General features: G+C 39.3%; 1 protein-coding gene across 2 annotated transcripts in view; it reads left to right on the forward strand.

Annotated features, from left to right (window-relative positions):
• The first annotated feature begins 6456 nt into the window (after positions 1–6456).
• IWS1 (interacts with SUPT6H, CTD assembly factor 1) overlaps positions 6457–18215 on the forward strand; it is a 50815-nt gene continuing 39056 nt past the window's right edge. For both annotated transcript variants that reach the window (XM_065880827.1, XM_065880828.1), the window contains exons 1-2: positions 6457–6490; positions 8559–8674. In XM_065880827.1, coding sequence (XP_065736899.1) covers positions 6457–6490; positions 8559–8674 — 150 coding nt within the window. The remainder of the gene's footprint in view (positions 6491–8558; positions 8675–18215) is intronic.

The following is an 18215-nucleotide window of genomic DNA, read 5'->3' on the forward strand; positions in this document are numbered from 1 at the left end:
TCAAAATTGTTTTAACTCTTCAGGAATTCCTTGCAATTGCATATGTATTTTAGGACAGGTTTATCTACTTCTGAAAAAAAAAAACACTATTGGGATTATGGTAGGGATTACATTGAATCTGTAGGTAGATCATTTGGGGTAGTATTATCATCTAAACAATATTAAGTCTTCCAATCCGTGAACAGGAGATAGCTTTTTATTTATTTATATCTTCTTTAATTGTTTTAACAATGTTTTATATTTTCAGTGAACAAGGCTTCCACTTCCTTGGTTAACTATATTCCTAAGCATTTTATTCTTTTTGATGCTCTTAGAACTGTTTTCTTCATTTTCTTTTCAGGTTGTTCACTACTAGTGTATAGAAAAAAATTAACCTTTGAGTGTTGATTTTGTATTGCAATTTTGCTCTTCTTAGCAGCATTATTCCCAGTAGCCAAAAGGAGGCAACTATGCAAGTATTCATCAACAGAAGAATGGATAAACAGAATGTGGTATATACATACAATTGAATATTATTTAGCGATAAAAAAATGAAGTAATGACACATTCTACAACATGGATGAACCTTGAAAATATGCTGAGTGAAATAAGCCAGTTACAAAAGGGCAAATATTGTATGGAATGTCTAGAATAGGCATATTCACTGAGAAAGAAAGTAGATTAGAAGTTACCAGGGGCTGTGGGTAAGGGAAAATGTGGAGTTATCGTTCAATGGGTACAGAGATTCTGTTTGGGATGTGAAAATTTTTGGAAATATTTGGTGATGGTTACATAACATTATGAATGTAGTTAATGCCAGTGAATTGTACACTTAAAAACAGATTAAATGGCACGTTTTATGTTATATATATTTTTTTACTAATATAAAAAATATTTTTAAAAAAGGCTGTAAAGGTCACTTGGTCCAACCATGGTTCCAAAGCTGAACCCCTTTATGACACACAGGTAGTCTCTGCTCCCACACTTCCAGTGATATGGTCCTCACTCACCACAAGCCAAAACCAAAACCAAAACCAACTAAAACAAAACAAAAACAAAGAGTCCTTAACTTGAATAATTATTCAGCCACACACATAATTGTGCGTTGAAGAGGCCTTGCTCAGGGCAGGGCACACACCTATGGTTTCTATAAAAGGCAAGACCAGAATCCATGAAGATATCTCTGCCTGGATCACTGGGCCTAGAGATGGGGCCCAATCATAGCAGGTTGGTCCGGGTAGCTTCCACACCATGGGCAACTGGAGACTGGCACTTCCGGTTTTCAAGTTATGGGCTGTAAGCTTTCAAGATATGGGCTGTAAGTTAGTGGGCTGTGAAGTTAATTTGATATGCTGACCTAAAACAATAAAACAGCCAGTTATTTTGCCAGCAGAATGTTCATTCATGTTCACGACATGCAATCTATGGTGAACTGCAATCTCACCCAGCGAACAAAGGAGAGGTCCATTTTCTTTATAGAGAAGGGGGCATTGGGAGGGGCTGTTAAACGGAGTCCATTGGAGGAAACTGGGAGTTTGAAGTGTAGTGGCTTTTCATTGGCTAAGGTGTGACCGTTTCTCATTGGCTGCCTATTACCAGGCGAGGAAAATTTCTTCCTTCCTCCTGCTGGGTAGTAAAGCAGTAATCTTCTTCCTGTTGGACATGCAAAGTTACTTCTTTCTGTCGGGTCTGTAACTGATGTGGAGCAGTAGGGCATAAGAGCTCCCCTTTCTGACCTTCTGACTCCATTTTAAATGAGGCTTCTGCTTATCAATTTTCACAGATATAACATGACAAAATTAAATAGAGTTGTATAGGAGTTATCACGTGGAGCAAGAGTAAATGTAATGTGTTTATTAAAAACCTTAAAAGCTTATTCCCACCCTCTTTCCTTGTCCTCCCTTCCCCTGACAGACACCAATATTTTGTTTTTTATATGATTTTCAAATTTAAAAGATATAGTTACAAATATATGTTCTCCTCCCCTTTTCACAAAAGATGACATACTGTTTTGCACTTTGCATTTTTTCACAGCTTATAAATCTTTTATATATCAGTACATAAGAGAGTTTTCTTGTTTTTTGTTATAGCTACGTAACATTCCATTGTTCAGGTGTATCATAATTTTGTGATCATTCCTGTTTGGACATTTAGGTTATTTCCAGTATTTTTCAAAGAGTGCTGCAATGAATAATTTTGTAGATACATTATTTGCACATAGTAAAGTATATTTGTAGGATACATTTTCTGAAGTGCAATTGCTAGGCTAAATGGCATATGCATTTGTAATTTTTATAAACATTGCTAGATTGCTTTCTCTAGGGAGCTACACTAACATACTCCCATCAGCACCCTATGAGAGGGCTTCTCCCTCCATAGCCTCACCAATGGAATGTTATTAGATTTTTGCAATCTGAGAAGTGAAAATTAGTATCTCAATATAATTTTAATTTGCTTTTATCTTACTTTAGTATATATTTTCATGCATCTTAAAGGCATTAAAATTTTCTCGGGACTTCCCTGGTGGCACAGTGGTTAAGAATCCACCTGCCAACGCAGGGGACTCGGGATTGATCCCTGGTCCGGGAAGATCCCACATGCCGCGGAGCAACAAAACCCATGCACCACAATTACTGAGCCCGCAAACCACAACTACTGAAGCCCATGCACTTAGAGCCTGTGCTCCGCAACAAGAGAAGCCACCGCAATGAGAAGCCGGTGCAGCGCAACGAAAAGTAGCCCCCGCTAGCTGCAACTAGAGAAAGCCCACGCACAGCCAAAAATAAATAAAGGAATAAATAAATTTATTTTAAAAAACCTTGTTCCTTATAAAAATTTTTTTCTCTTTTGTGAATTGTCATATCCTTTGCCCATTTTTCTATTGAGTTATTAGTCTTATTGATTTCTAGGGGCTCTATATTCATTATATGATATGAGTTGAAAAATACTTTTTTTTTAACTTCCTAATCATTTATCTCTTGGTTTTGATAATGGTGTGTGGATTTTGCTACGCATATGTTTTTACATTTATTTTATTATTTTTTAAAGTTTTTATGTCTAGTCAAAATTTTCAGCCTTTTATGGCTTTTAGCTTTCAATCTTCGTTAGAAAGTTCTTTTCCCTCTATTTTTATGAAGGAATTCTTAGGTTGGGTTTTTGTTTGCTGTTTTGGTTGTTCACATAAATAATGTTATACCACTTATAGTATTCTGTGACCGTTTTGTTCACTTCATATATTGTGGAGATCCTTCCATGTGAGAGCTAAAGACTCAATTCAATTGTATTAGTGGCGGTGTGGAGTGCCATGGTACTGATGTTTAGTGATTCATTAACCACTATTAATGGGCTTTCAAGCGAGTCCCACTTTTCAATATTACAAATGACTTGGCAGGACACATCTTGCGTGTGTCCTAGTGAGTCATGGGGCTGGGGTGTGAGAACAGTGCACAGACCTGGGGAGAAGGCTTAGAACGCACTTGTTTCTTTCATTTCTTCACCGGCAGGGCCCTCTAGTGGCTCAAACACAAGAAGGCAGGTCAGACTTGGAGACCTGGTTTCTCTGACATAGAATAATGAGATTAAGGGGCCTTGAAATCTTCTGATTCAACTCCCTCATTTGACACAATAAGCTCAGAGCTTGACCCAGAACCCAGATCTCTGAGCCCCCAGTATGAAGCTCTGCCAGTTCCAAGCTGTTCTTTATATTGTGTAACATTTCATTCCGAGACATGTTCAAGTTACAGTGTCTCAAAAGGCTGGTCAGATAAATCTTATATGTCTCTGGGTTATTAGCCAAGGGAAAGAGAGTTCTGGATGGCTGCAAGCTCACTTCTCCCTTCCTCTCTTCTCTGTCCTTATTATCCTTGGTGGGAAAAACAGCCTTCCCCCCTGAGAGCCTCTCTACCACCACCAGCATGGACCAGCTGTGCTGGGACTGGAGAGAGGAATGAGGATTGGAGAGATGGTGGTCTCCAAGATGCAAGGCAGCCAGGACTCAGAAAAGCACACCTGTGCTGCTCCAGGATTTCTCCACTGGGGGCTCTGAAGGACAGCTAGCTGGTGAAAAGGGACTCTGGAAAACTTTCCTGGAGCTGTGTTTGCATTTACAGGCACAATGCTTTGACTAAGACTCTATGTTTATTTCAAAAAGTTTGTCCTGTTTCACTAAGTTAATGGCTTCTTGAGTACAAAAAATAGATCTGACACTTCCTTACAGCCTTCTGGGGCTCCGCACATTACTATGTGTTCAGTCCACTTCTATCTCTCCATTCTCCAAAACGCCAGGACAGTTAGAATCTTTATGTTAAAATTCAGCAATTATCCTCTTGTAATTACATCGTTTAGCCCAATTACTTTCACGGCTGTTGGTTTTGTACCTTTGGTGATATTACAAATTCTTTATTGGCAGGATTTGCACTGGGTTCCCTTGCATTTAATCTCTTCCTGGACTTCTGCCCTATTCACCTTGCCTTATTACACAGGTACAATCTCACCCACTCTCTTTAGAAGAGAGCTTAGATCCTGGGGCCTCTTCTATTAAATGGAAGGAAATGAATATTTTAATTTTGCATTTTGGTTCCAGGCACCATTAATTCCTTTCTCTTATAATTCTCACAACAGCCTGAGAAGATGTCATTCTTACAGCTGAAGGGGCAGACTTGGATTTCAAAGCTGGTTTCCACTATACAGGGGCAAGAATGCCCATGAACTCTCTTGCAAGAAAATGACAATTTCCAGAGAAACCATCCCTCTCTCTTCCTTCTCTTTTCATATCCTTCTCTGGAGCCCAGAACTGGGTTCTGCCAGCATATTCTGACTGGCTAACAAAGGGTTCCAGGATTATCAAAGCTGGAATGCGGCTTCACATTAAAGGCATTTTGAGAATTCATAGCAAAGCTAGCATCAGGGAATTCACATATCTCAACTCCAAGGTAGGAGACAGACCTTTCGGGGCACCACATGAGGCCTTACAGCAGGCTAGGCATGCCCAGAAATCCAGTTCAAGGTGTATGCTTTGTCACTAACAAAAGGCCCTAATTCTGCAATTCTATACCTGCTGGGGAACATTTGCTTATACCTCCTCTGGCCCTCCTCCAATCCAAAGGTAGTAACATTGTCCTCTTTATTTAAGAGAAAAACAAACAAGCAAGGAAATAGACTTTATTTGGGGTATTGCAATAGGGAGAGCACACCAGATATGAAGATCAGAATGTCTAGGTTGTGTGGTTTTGTCTCAGGCTTTCATAGGGAGGAAAGTGGGATGATTTATAGTCGGGATTGATTTGCAATCAGAAGTTTCAATCAGTCAAGTGAACAGAAAATATTTATCTCCGTATCTAGCTAGTTTTAGAGGGCAAAGATTTGAACAGGAAGTTTGAGGATCTGAGTCCGCCCTTACGAGCAGGTTCAGAAAAATGGGGAAAGGTCTTTGGCCTTGTCACAGGTAAACAAGGGGGTCTTCTGTAAGTCTTACAGGACTCATGAAAAAGAGTGGAGAGTGAGTTTTACCTAAGAGATAGGGAAAAGGATGGTTCTTTACAGTGAGCCGTTCTGGGAACACTGACAGGTCAGGAAGTTTCTAACCATTGTTGTTTCCAGGGAGCATATAGTGCTCAAGTAAAGTTCAACAGTGTGACTTCCTCAAGATTTCATTAGGGGGGACTCTTCTGGAAGCAAAAACCTGTACTTCGTATTGTTGACCAAATGGCTTTTTAAGATGAAAGTTAAGTCGTTATTTTTAAAATGAAAGGAAGAAAAATGCCTTGAAAAGAGGCCCTTTTGTTCATGCCACTTGGTAACTCAGCCTACCTCGCCAGGTTCCGAACTACAAGTCCCAGAGGGCAATGCGCCACTTCCTCTCCGTGCTAAGGGCGGGAATCAAGCGCCTCGCTGCATGATGGGAACAAGTTAATTTCTGTCTGATGGAAAATTTAATTTTACCGGGTCTTCATTTTTCAGAAGAGTAAACTAGAAGGTCCTCGAACAAGGCGCGGACGGAGAACCCATACAGTAACATTATCATCTCCATGGGGAACAGGCCAGGTTCCTCCAAGAGAAGGTTTTAACCGCAGCCGCGGCTCCCGCTCAATTTTCCCAGTAGTCTCCTTTCCGGTCGTGTCGTGCGTCATTACCGTTGCGCCTTCTCATTGGCCGGATGACAGGTGACGGCGCCTGCGCACTGAATTCTTTTGAGGGTCGTGGGCAGGCGCCATTTTGGCCCTAGAGGTGCTTCTGGGAAGTAGTGCGGTGACCCACACACCTTGCCAGCCTTCCGGGTACGGCCTCGCCTGCCCGGGCTTTCTAGGTCGAATTGTTCGCGTCTGCAGCTGTTGCTGCCTTAATCTCCGCAACCTCCAAGGCCTCTAGTCGGGTGGGAGCCTCTGAGCACCGGGCCGCGCCGTCGGTGGTCACAGAGCCGGGAAGGAGGTGACGGGGGCGGCGCGGGGCGCAGACACTCCCCGCCGAGACCCGCCTGCCATGGACTCGGAATATTACAGCGGCGACCAGTCAGGTGGGGCCCGGACCTAGGGGACAGGGCTGGGGGCGGAGCGGTTATTTGGCCGGGCTTGGCCTCGCACTCCCGCGGGGGAGGGGTGGGGAGGGGAGGGACGCCCCGGAGACTTTCCCTCCGCCGACTGGGTCTAACGTGGAGTGAGGCTGAGCGCTGAGAGCCCGCCGACGGGCTGCGGCCCCCGAAGTTAGAACCTCGGAGAGGGGATTTTAGAGGGACAGTTGTCTTCTGAATCGGCGAAGGACGTTGCTGCATTAGGGAGCCACTTCCATACATCAAACACTGTGTGCAAAGTACGAGGGAAGGTCTACTGATAGGGGATTTTTTTCAGGAGTTGAGAGTGATTTTCGAGAATCCGAGGGAGTTAGCTGTTCAGTGGGGTTGCAGGATCTTATGTAGACTTTTCACTAGGAGTTGGTACTAGTTTGATCTCGCCTGCAAACTAGTTTCTCCCATTAAAGAACAAACACGTAGGACCCGTATTTGAGTTGTATACATATTTTACAATAAGGCGTGTTCCTCTGGGGCTTACTAGCGATTTTTGTTCCTTTCCTTCACCTTGAGATCTTTCCCCTTTCTCCTCACTGAAGTTCTCCTTTCTTTTCCTGTTTAGTCTGTAAACACGGCCCCCCCCCCCCCGCCCCGCTAACACCGTGCTAGCCACCGGAGATCCAAAGACGAATAAGGCAGAACCTCGTGGGGAATAAAAACGTTACTTTTGCTTTCCTGTTGTGTCCTGGTTCCATTGAGTATTCTCTATCAAAAGAGCTTAAATAATTTTCTAAGCGTTAATTACTCCGTTGTGTTTTGAGTTCACTTCGATTCCTTATTACGTGACGGCGAATAGTAGTGACTGCAAACACGTTTCCAAACACATACTGCTGTTTTGCTTTAAACGGTTTCCTGATGTTTTCAAAAATAGTTGTCAGTTCATTTGTGTTTTTAAATTACTTTTAAATAAGTAATCGTATGTAATATGTGTATATAACGGGCTGAAAGCCATGAAAAGTTAGCAATTTCCTGACTTTTCATTTTTTTAGCCATTTTTTGACGTTCATCCCTGTATTCCTAACTTATGCTATCTCGTTGCATCATTTTTAGGCATTGTGTAACGATTTCCTGTTGTGCTAGGACAGGGTCTTAGCCTCTCTGTGCCCTCTTTCCCCCATATTCTAACCATTGAAGCATACGTTTTCATTACACTTCAGAATTTTTTATTATGACTATATGATACGAATATTAAATATTAAATATATATATTATTTACTCCTTAGCTAAGTAGAGAAGCTCATTAGTATGATACTGGTTTCATTCTTACACATTTTTTTGATTTTCCTATAGTTGAGTGCTTCATTTTTAAAAATTTATTTATTTTTAGTAAACTCCTAACCAAGGCTTCCCATATTCTCCAACAACTCTAAATTCCTCTCAGTACAATTTTACTTTGTATTTTTAAAGTATTGGTTAAAGGTAGGTAACAATTCGTTTTATAATAGTATAGTAGTATATGCTTTACTTTAAGGAGTTTACACTATTTCTGGACTGGAGTTCCTTGTGTTCTTCATTCATAAACAAATACTGTACCAGACAGTGTTCTGGGCTCCAGGGATTCAGCAGTGAACCAAAAATCCCTGTTCTTTTGGCACTTTCATTCAAGCGAGGAGAGAAGCACATTAAACCAAACTAACTTGGAAAGTCATGTAGTACATCAGAAGGTGGTAAGTAAGTGCTATGGAGAAAATAGACTCAGTTATTTTAACATAAAGTTGAAATAAAGTGCACACTTTAGTTTGTTGACTTGGTCCTTAGTGATATTTATTAAGCTTCATATTCCTTTAATGATATATTCTCGCTGCCACATGTGTCAACAATACAAGTTATGATTATTGGTATTTATGTAAGTATTGTACTGTTGTCTTATTCCCAAATTAGCATCATTAGTTAATGTTCATCAGTGCTCTTACACTTGTTCTTGCTCTTACATTTTTCTTGATTCATTGTGTTCATTTCGGTTGTAGATGTCGTCCATCTTACACCTTAAGTGGGTTTTTGTTTTATTTTTAAGCAGATGATGGTGGCGCTACCCCAGTACAGGATGAACGGGATTCAGGGTCAGACGTTGAGGATGATGTAAATGAGCAGCACTCTGGATCGGACACTGGAAGTGTAGAACGTCATTCAGAGGTATTGGCTAAACAACATCTTTGGGGAGGCTTTTCCCTTGCGTATTCTATGAGACCTGTTTTATTTAGGAGTTGTAGAGACCCTGTCTTAGGGTCTAGGCTGCAAACCCTTCAAAAATGATAGATAACTGCTTTAAAAGTAAATAAATAGGGATAGTCTGGTTACTTATGAAATCACAGGGAAATAAGTATTGATTGAGTCCCATTTTGGATATCAGGCAGTTTCAACTGTGCTTATTGATTCAGAAAATAGGCCAGGCTTTTGATATTTGACTAGGCTTCCCCATTCCCAGAATGATGTCTTAGTGGGGCAGTGTGGATTTGCAATCTGAAGAGACATCAGTTGAAATAGAAAGTTATGGTGGTTATCACCTATTAAATTGATATGATTTTAATTTGCTTCCCTGGTTATACAGTCTGTACTGCACAATGTTAACAAAATAAAATTGGGACTTTTTCCAATAATTCAGGTGTAAGTTTTTGGTAAACACAAACTGAAACGTAGGAATGATGAAGATGGCCAATATACCATATATTCTGCTTGACTACACATGCACAGAAAGTTGTCCAATTTTAAGTAGTAGATGCAGTTGTTAGAGATTGTATTACTGACTCTGTCCTTTGACATATCACTAGTATATTCATATATCCAACAGATATTTTTTGAGCACCTGCTATGTGTCAGGCTCTTTTGAGTGACTAAATGAGGTTCCACTGCCACGAAAATCCTCTCCTTGGATTTATTTTCCAGCAGGGGGAGAAAGACATTAAACAATATACACTTTTTTTAAAAAAATTTTTATTTTTGGCTGCATTGGGTCTTCGTTGCCGCACACGGGCTTTCTCTAGTTGCAGCGAACGGGGGCTACTCTTTGTTGTGGTGAGCGGGCTTCTCATTGTGGTGGCTTCTTTTGTTGCGGAGGACGGGCTCTAGGCGTGCAGCCTTCAGTAGTTGTGGCACGCGGGCTCAGTAGTTGTGGCTTGTGGGCTCTAGAGCGCAGGCTCAGTAGCTGTGGCGCATGGGCTTAGTTGCTCTGCAACATGTGGGATCTTCCCGGACCAGGGCCAAATCCGTGTCCCCTGTCTGTATTGGCAGGCAGATTCTTAATCACTGCGCCACCAGGGAAGCCCTCCACACTTCTTTTTAAAAATTGTAGTTTGTTAGGAGGTGATAAATGCTGTGGAGAAAGAAGAAAGTTTGAACAGAGTGAAGGGTGCCAAGGTGGAGGGCAGGCTTTAGTGTTAAATAGGGAGGTACACGTAGGCCTTACTGAGAAAGTGACGTTTGAATCAAGATGTGGGAGGAGGTGAAGGAATAGCACGTGTCTATGTAGGGGATGAACATTCCTAACAAAGATCTAAGGTGGTAGCCGTTGTGGCTAGAATAAATAGGGGGCAGGTGAGATCAGAAGTGGGAGGAAGGCTGGGCTTCCCTGGTGGCGCAGTGGTTGAGAGTCCGCCTGCCGATGCAGGGGACACGGGTTTGTGCCCCAGTCCGGGAAGATCCCACATGAGCCATGGCCTCCGAGCCTGCGCGTTCGGAGCCTGTGCTCCGCAACGGGAGAGGCCACAACAGTGAGAGGCCCGCGTACCGCAAAAAAAAAAAAAAAAAAACAAAAAAAAAACAAACAAAAAAAAAAAAAGAAGTGGGAGGAAGGCTTATCTTTTAGTTATTTTGACGTCATTCAGTTTTTGGTACACTCTTAAGCATTTAGACTAAATTCTAATTAAAATGTAATTGATAGGTAGAAATTATTTGATAACATAAACATTGTTACAGTTTATTTAGTGTATAATATCTTAACTTTCCATTTTGGAAAACAGCATCAGGAGATTGACTGATGGCTTCATGCTTCAGTTATAAATGTAGTGTTGACTTTCTTTTTTTCAACTACTTTTTTAATGAGATGGATTCTAAATAAATAAATGTGCATGTTGAAAATTTGGAAATCATATAAAAGTTTAAAGAAGAAAATTGAAGTCAGCATACTCCTGTCACAGAAATGACTATTAACTTTTTTACATTATTTCTCCTGCATTTTTGTTCTCCTTATATAGAACGTATGTATACATTTTAAGTTACTTGTGTTTTTACTATATATGTTACGTATCAATATAACATTTTTATCTCTTCACTTAACATTATACTTAAGTATTTCCCCATGTCGTTAAAGATTCCCACTAAGTGTAATTTTTAATGGTTGCATAATATTTCATAATATGGATGGGCTATTATTCAACAGTTTCCTGATTATTAACATTTAGACTGTTTAGCTGTTATAAATGAAGTCTGCCATGAACATATTTTTGTGCTTTTCGTAGATTTTCCCCTCCAGGAGGGTTATCCTAATTTGCTAAACTTCTAGTAGTTTGAGTGCCAATTGTACCCTTGAAAGAGTACAGTTATATTAAATGGAGCAGTGCAGGTTATAGCCCCCAAGCTTAAAAGATGTGTATTAGTTTCCTGTTGCTGCCATAGCAACCTGATATAAATTTAGTGGCTTAAAAAACAGAGATTTGTTTCTTACAATTCTGGACGTCAGAAGTCCAAAGTGGGTCTCACTGGGTTAAAATCAAGGTGGCACCAGGGTTGTGTTCCTTCTCTAAGGGAGAATCTGCTCCCTTGCCTTCTCTAGCTGTACAGGCCTTGGCATATGGCTTCTTCCTCCATCTTCAAAGCTAGAACTGTAGCATCTTTAAATCTCTCAGACCTTTGCTTGTGTTCTCACATGTCTGTCTCTTACTCTGACCCTTCTGCCTCCCTCCCATAAGGACCCTTTGTAATTATACTGGGCCTACTCAGATAATCCAGGGTAATCTTCCTATCCTTAATTACATCTGCACATCCCTTTTGCATATCTACATGTTCTGGGGATTAGGATGTGGACATCTTTTGTGGGGGCATTGTTTTGCCTGCTGCAAGATGGTACTCACAACGTGATTTTTCCAAATAATGTTTTTCCCGTTTGCATTTTGGAGTTCAGGCTAGTTGTGGTTTGTTTTTTTGGTTTGTTTTTTAATTCATTTTATCTATAATACTCATTCTGCATGTGTTTCTTTAGATCTCTAAGGAAACTTAAAAAAGATCAAGATAATATTTTAAAACAATGCAAAAAATATGATAAAAAAAATCAAAATCTTAAAGTCAGGATCAGTAACAGTGCTTTACTGGTCCATATTGGAGCCTGAAGCAAAAGGAAAACTTAGTCGTATGTATGCTAGTATTTAAATTTTGATATTTTTTTCATCATGGATTTTTGTGTGAAATTTGACTTTTAAAAATATCACTTTTTTTTTTCAAATATCTTTATTGAGATAAATTTACATACCATACAATTCACCCATTTTAAAGTATACATTTCAGTGGTCTTTAGTGTATTCACAGTAGTACCGCCATCACCATAGTCAATTTTAGAATATTTTCATCACATTGAAAAGAAACCCTTTAGCTGTTACCTCCTTATCACCCCCACCCCCCAACCCCTCCTTGTTCTGGACATTTCATATGAATGGAACTACATAACATGTGGTCTTTTGTGACTGGCTTCTTTCACTTAATGCTTTCAATGTTTATCCAAGTTGTAGCATGTATCAGTACTTCATTCCTTTTTGTGATCAGTAATATTCCATTCTTTGGATATACCATATTTTGTTTATCCCTTTGTCAATTGATGGACATTTAAGTTGCTGCTACTGTTTTTCACATTTGCTGCATCAGTTTACATTTCCACCAACAGTGCACAAGTGTTCCCTTTCCTCCCCATCCTCCCCAACACTTGTTATTTCTTGTCTTTTTTTTTTTTTCTTTGCGGTACGCTGGCCTCTCACTGTTGTGGCCTCTCCCATTGCGGAGCACAGGCTCTGGATGCGCAGGCTCAGCGGCCGTGGCTCATGGGCCCAGCGGCTCCACGGCATGTGGGATCTTCCCAGACCGGGGCACAAACCCGTGTCCCCTGCATCGGCAGGAGGACTCTCAACCACTGCGCCATAAGAGCTGGTGTGAGGTAATATTGTAGCTTTGATGTGCATTTCCGTGATGATGATTGATCTTTTCATGTGTCTGTTGGCTGTCTGTATGACTTCTTTGGCCAAATGTCTATTCAGATCCTCTGCCCATTTTGTTATTGGGTTATTTGTTTTTTTAATGTTGAGTTGTATGAATTCTTTGTGTATTTTGGATATTAACCCCTTATCAGATATATTTTTTGCAAATATTCTATTAAGTAGGCGGCCTTTTTGTTTTGTTGATAGTTTCCTTTGCTATGCAAACTTTTAGTTTGATATAGTTCCTTTGTTTACTTTAGCTTTTGTTTCCCTTTCCTGAGGAGACATATCCAAAAAACATTGCTAAGACCAGTGTCAGAGAGTGCACTGCATATGTTTTCTTCTAGGAGTTTTATGGTTTTAGGTCTTACATTTAAGTTTTTAACCCATTTTGAGTATACTATTGTATATGGTGTGAAAGTAATCCAGTTTGATTCTTTTTCATGTAGCTGTCCACTTTTCCCAACACCATTTATTGAAGAGACTATTCTTTCTCATTGTATATTCTTGGCTCCTTTGTTGTAGATCATTTGACCATATATCCATGGGTTTGTTTCTGGGCTCTCTATTCTGTTCGGTCGATCTATGTGTCTGTTTTCTATGCCATTGTTAACACTGTTTTGACTACTGTAGCTTCGTAATATAGTTTGAGATCTGGGCATATAACGCCTCTGGATTTGTTCTTTCTCAAGATTGTTTTGGCTATTCAGTATCTTCTGTGGTTCCATAGAGATTTTAGGATTATTTTTTCTAGTTTTTTGAAAAATGTCATAATTTTGAAATGGATTGCATTAAATCTGTAGATTGCTTTGGGTAGTATGGTCATTTTAACAATATCAATTTTTCTAATCCATAAGCACATAATAGCTTTCTTTTTATTTGTGTCTTCAATTTTTTTTTATCAGTGTCTTACAGTTTTCAGTGTACTCTCCTTGTTAAATTTATTCCTAGATTCTTTTACTCTTTTTGAGGCAATTATAGATGGGATTGTTTTTTTAATTTCTTTTTATAGTTCATTGTTAGTGTAAAGAAGTGCAACAGATTTTTGTATATTGATTTGTATCCTACAATTTTACTGAATTCATTGATTAGTTCTATCAGTTTTCTGGTGGAGTCTTTAGGGTTTTCTCTATATATTATGTCATCTGCAAATAAAGACCATGTTACATCTTCCTTTCTGATTCGGATGCCTTTTCTTTTTCTTGCCTAATTGCTAAGCCTTCCAATACTGTGTTGTATAAAAGTGGTGAGAGTGGGCATTCTTGCCTTGTTCCTGATCTTAGAGGAAAAGCTTACACCTTTGCACCATTGAGTGTGATGTTGGCTGTGGGCTTGTCATATGGCCTTTATTATGTTGAGATACATTCTCTCTTTACCCAGTTTGTTAAGAGTTTTTGTCATGAATCAACGTTGAATTACTTTTTTTTTTTGCATCTGTTGAGATGACCATGTGATTTTTAGCTTTCATTTTGTTAATATGGTATATCACATTGATTGATTTGTGGATGTTGAACCATCCTTGCATCCCTGGAATAAATCCCATTTGACCATGGTGTATGATTCTTTTAATGTATTGCTGAATTTGGTTTGTTGATAATTTGTAGAGGATTTTTGCATCTATGTTCATCAAGGATATTGACCTGTAATTTTCCTTTCTTGTGTCCATGTCTGATTTTGGTATCAGGGTAATGCTGGCTTCATAAAATGAGTTTGGAAGTGCTCCCTCCTCTTCAATTTTTTGGCACTCTTTGAGAAGGACTGGTATTAATTCTTCTTTAAATGTTTGGTGGAATTCACCAGTAAAGCCATCTGGTCCTGAACTTTTCTATGTTGGATGGTTTTTGATTACTGATTCCATCTCTTCACAGTAATCAGTCTATTTAGATTTTCTGTTTCTTCATGATTCAATCTTAGTAGCTTGTATGTTTCTAGGAACTTATCCATTTCTTACAGATTGTCCAATTTCTCAGCATACAGTTCTTAGTTTTTATTATTCTCTGTGTTTGTGTGGTATCAATTGTAATGTCTCCTCTTTCCTTTATAGTTTTCTTTCCGTCCTCTTTTTTTCCTTGGTAAGTCTAGCTAAAGGTTTGTCTATTTGTTTATCTTTTGTAAAAAAAGAGGTCTTAATTTTATTGACCTTTCTATTGTCTTTTTAGTCTCTATTTCATTTATTTCTGCTCTGATTTTTGTTATTTTTTTTTCTTCTAATAATTTTGGGCTTAGTTTCTTTTTTCTAGTTCCTTGGGGTGTAAAGTTGATATTTGAGAGATTTTTTTTTTTTATGTAGGCATTTATTGCTGTAAGCTTCCGTCCTAGAACTGCTTTGCTGTATTCCATAAATTTTGGTATGTTATATCAATATTTCCATTTTCATTTGTCTCAAGATACGTTTTGAATTCTTCTTTTACTCATTGGTTGTTTAGCAACATGATGTTTGATCTCCACATGTTTGTGAAATTTTCAGTTTTCTTCTTGTACTTCTCATACTCATTTCTACTTTCATACCATTGTGGTCGGAAAAGAAGTTTGGTATGACTTCAATCTTCTTAAATTTATTAGGACTTACTTTGTGGCCTGACGTATGATCTGTACTCGAGATTGTTCGTGTGCACTCGAGAAGAATGTGTACTCTGCTCCTGTTGGATGGAACGTTCTGTAAATGTCTGTTCAGTCCATTTGGCCTAACGTGTGGTTTAGGCCCAATATTTCCTTATTGATTTTCTGTCTGGATGATCTATCCATTGTTGAAAGTGAGGCATTGAAGTTCCCTACTGTTATTGTGTTGATAGTTTATTTCTTCCTTTAGGTCTGTTAATATTTAGGTGCTCTGATGTTGGGTGCATAAATATTTACAAATGGTAAATCCTCTTGTTGGATTAACTCTATTATCATTATACAATATAATGACTTTCTTTGTATCTTATTATAGTTTTTGGCTAAAAGTCTATTTTCTCTGATTATAAATATAGCTACCCCTGCTTTCATTTGGTTTCCATTTGCATGGAATATCTTTTTCCATCCTTTTTTTTTCAGTCTGCGTGTGTCCTAAAAGCTGAAGTGAGTCTCTTGTAGACAGCATATAGTTCAGTTTTTGTTTTTGTTTTTCCCATCCATTTAACCACTCTATCATTTGGTTGAAGAATTGAGTCCATTTACATTTAAAGTAAATATTGATAGGTAGGGTCTTATTATTGCCATTTTGTTCTTTGTTTTCTCATTCCTTTTTTCCTTCTCCCCGCTCTCTTCCTTTGTGGTTTGATGATTTTCTGTGAGCGGTATGCTTAGATTACTTAAAAAAAATTTTTTGTATATCTAGTATACCTTTTTGCTTTGTGGGTTACCATGAGGCTTATGTAAAATATCTTATACCAGTCTATTTTAAGCTGATAACTTCAAGTACATGCTAAAGTTACACATTTTTGCTCTCCCCCACATTTTATGTTTTTGATGTCACACTTTGTCTTTTTCTCTAGTGTACTCGTTAACAAATTATTGTAGTTATATTTTTAATACTCTGTGCAATTTTAATTTCTTTAATAATATTTTTACTATGGTTTTGAGGTTTTTTTTTTTTTTTAGTGGTAGCTCTACGGTTTACCACATATATTAATCAGAATCAGCTTCAGATTTATAGTAGCTTAATTCCAATGGTATATAGTAAGGTTAGTACTATGTGGCTCTTATTCTTTTTCTCTTTTTATAATATTATTGTTATACATATTATATTTATTAATGCTAAAATCCAACAATGCATTGTTATAGAAGTTATTTCCTTAGTGTAATACAGGTTTGTTCCCACCCACCTTCTTTCTACTGTCGTTGGTCTTAGGTATTACAGGTCCAGCAATACAGTATATACATATTACTTTATGCAACTGTTAAATAAATCAGTTAAATTAAGAAAGGAAAGAATATGCATTTATACTGTCTTTCATAATTACACAGTTACCTTTACTGGTGCTTATTGTTTTTTCATGTGGATTCACTGAGGTCACTTGCTTTCAGCCTGAAGAACTTCCTTTAGCAGTTCTTGTATGGTGGGTCTGCTTGACAAATTCTTTCCTTTTCTTGGTTATCTACAAAAGTTTTCATTTCTTTTTTGTTAATTATTTTTGAAAGATAGCTTTGTTGGTTATAGGATTCTTAGTTGATAGTTTTTATTTCAACACTTAGAATATGTTATCCCACTGCTTTCTGCCTCCAGTTTTTCCATTGAGGAGTCAGCTGTTAATCTTACTGGGTTACTCTTATAGGTGATTAGTCAAATTTCTATTTCTATATATATTCTCTATTTGATATGATATTGTCATCATGCCTTTATTTTTTTTAACATGTTTACAAATGGCCACTTTGAAGTCTTTTCCTGATAAATCTGATATCTGGTTGCTCACACAGGCAGTTTCTATTGCCTGCTTTTTTCCTGGTTATGGGTCATACTTTCCAGTTTCTTTGCATGCCTTTTAATTTATTGTTGGAAACTGGACATGTTAGAGTAATTGTTTAGTGACTAGCTGGATGATTTTAGTGAATACTGTTCCCTCACCCACGGTTTTAAGTCTCTGGTGTTGCATCCTCAGAGATGTGCAGTTTGGGACATGCTCACAGTCGCCTGGGATGACAGTGGTATTAGTAGGGCTCTTTTTTGCTCTTTCTCTGACCACAATCAGCTGTTAAAACTCCACTGATGGGGCTTCCCTGGTGGCGCAGTGGTTGGGAGTCCGCCTGCCGATGCAGGGGACACGGGTTCGTGCCCCGGTCCGGGAAGATCCCACATGCCGCGGAGCGGCTGGGCCCGCGAGCCATGGCCGCTGAGCCTGCGCGCCTGGAGCCTGTGCTCCGCAACGGGAGAGGCCACAACAGTGGGAGGCCCGCGTACCGCAAAAAAAAAAAACCAAAAAAAACCTCCACTGATGGCTCTGTTATTTCCAGCCATGCCCTGTGGCATAAATTGCTCAACAAGTTAGTCTAATCAAATTCTGGCTCCTTTGAAGGAATAATTTCTGAGGTCTGTGTTTGCTTTGTTTTGACCTCAGGATGGCTCCTCCCAGCTGTATTATTACCTGGTTATCTCCTGCAAACTAGCTGGCCTACAGTTTATTCTGTATTTTGAATCTCCTTCTAAGTGCCTTCCACCAGTTTCCAGTGTTAGTGAAAGTGCCTTAGCCTGAACGTCCCCAAGCTTGGTTACAAATGGAGTTGGTTTCTTTGGGGGAAAATTAGAAGCTATCTACTTTACTGCCTGCTTTTTCCCCAAGCAAAATCTCTGAGCCGGGGCTCTGGAGTTTGTGGTAGGGGGTGGGGAGAGGGTGACGGCAGGTTTCTTTCTGAGTGACATCCCAGTTCTAGAAGCCGAGCTCTCAGTGTGCAGTGGGGATTTGATAGCAGCCTGAGGTGCTCCTGGCTTGCCTCTCTTGGCATGGAACCACTGTCACACAAATTGGGGCAAGGGTGATCAGGGCCCCAGTATTGTCAGTGTGCTGTACCCAAAGCAGAGC

Source organism: Phocoena phocoena, chromosome 7 (assembly GCF_963924675.1).
Source record: "Phocoena phocoena chromosome 7, mPhoPho1.1, whole genome shotgun sequence".
NCBI lineage: Eukaryota > Metazoa > Chordata > Mammalia > Artiodactyla > Phocoenidae > Phocoena > Phocoena phocoena.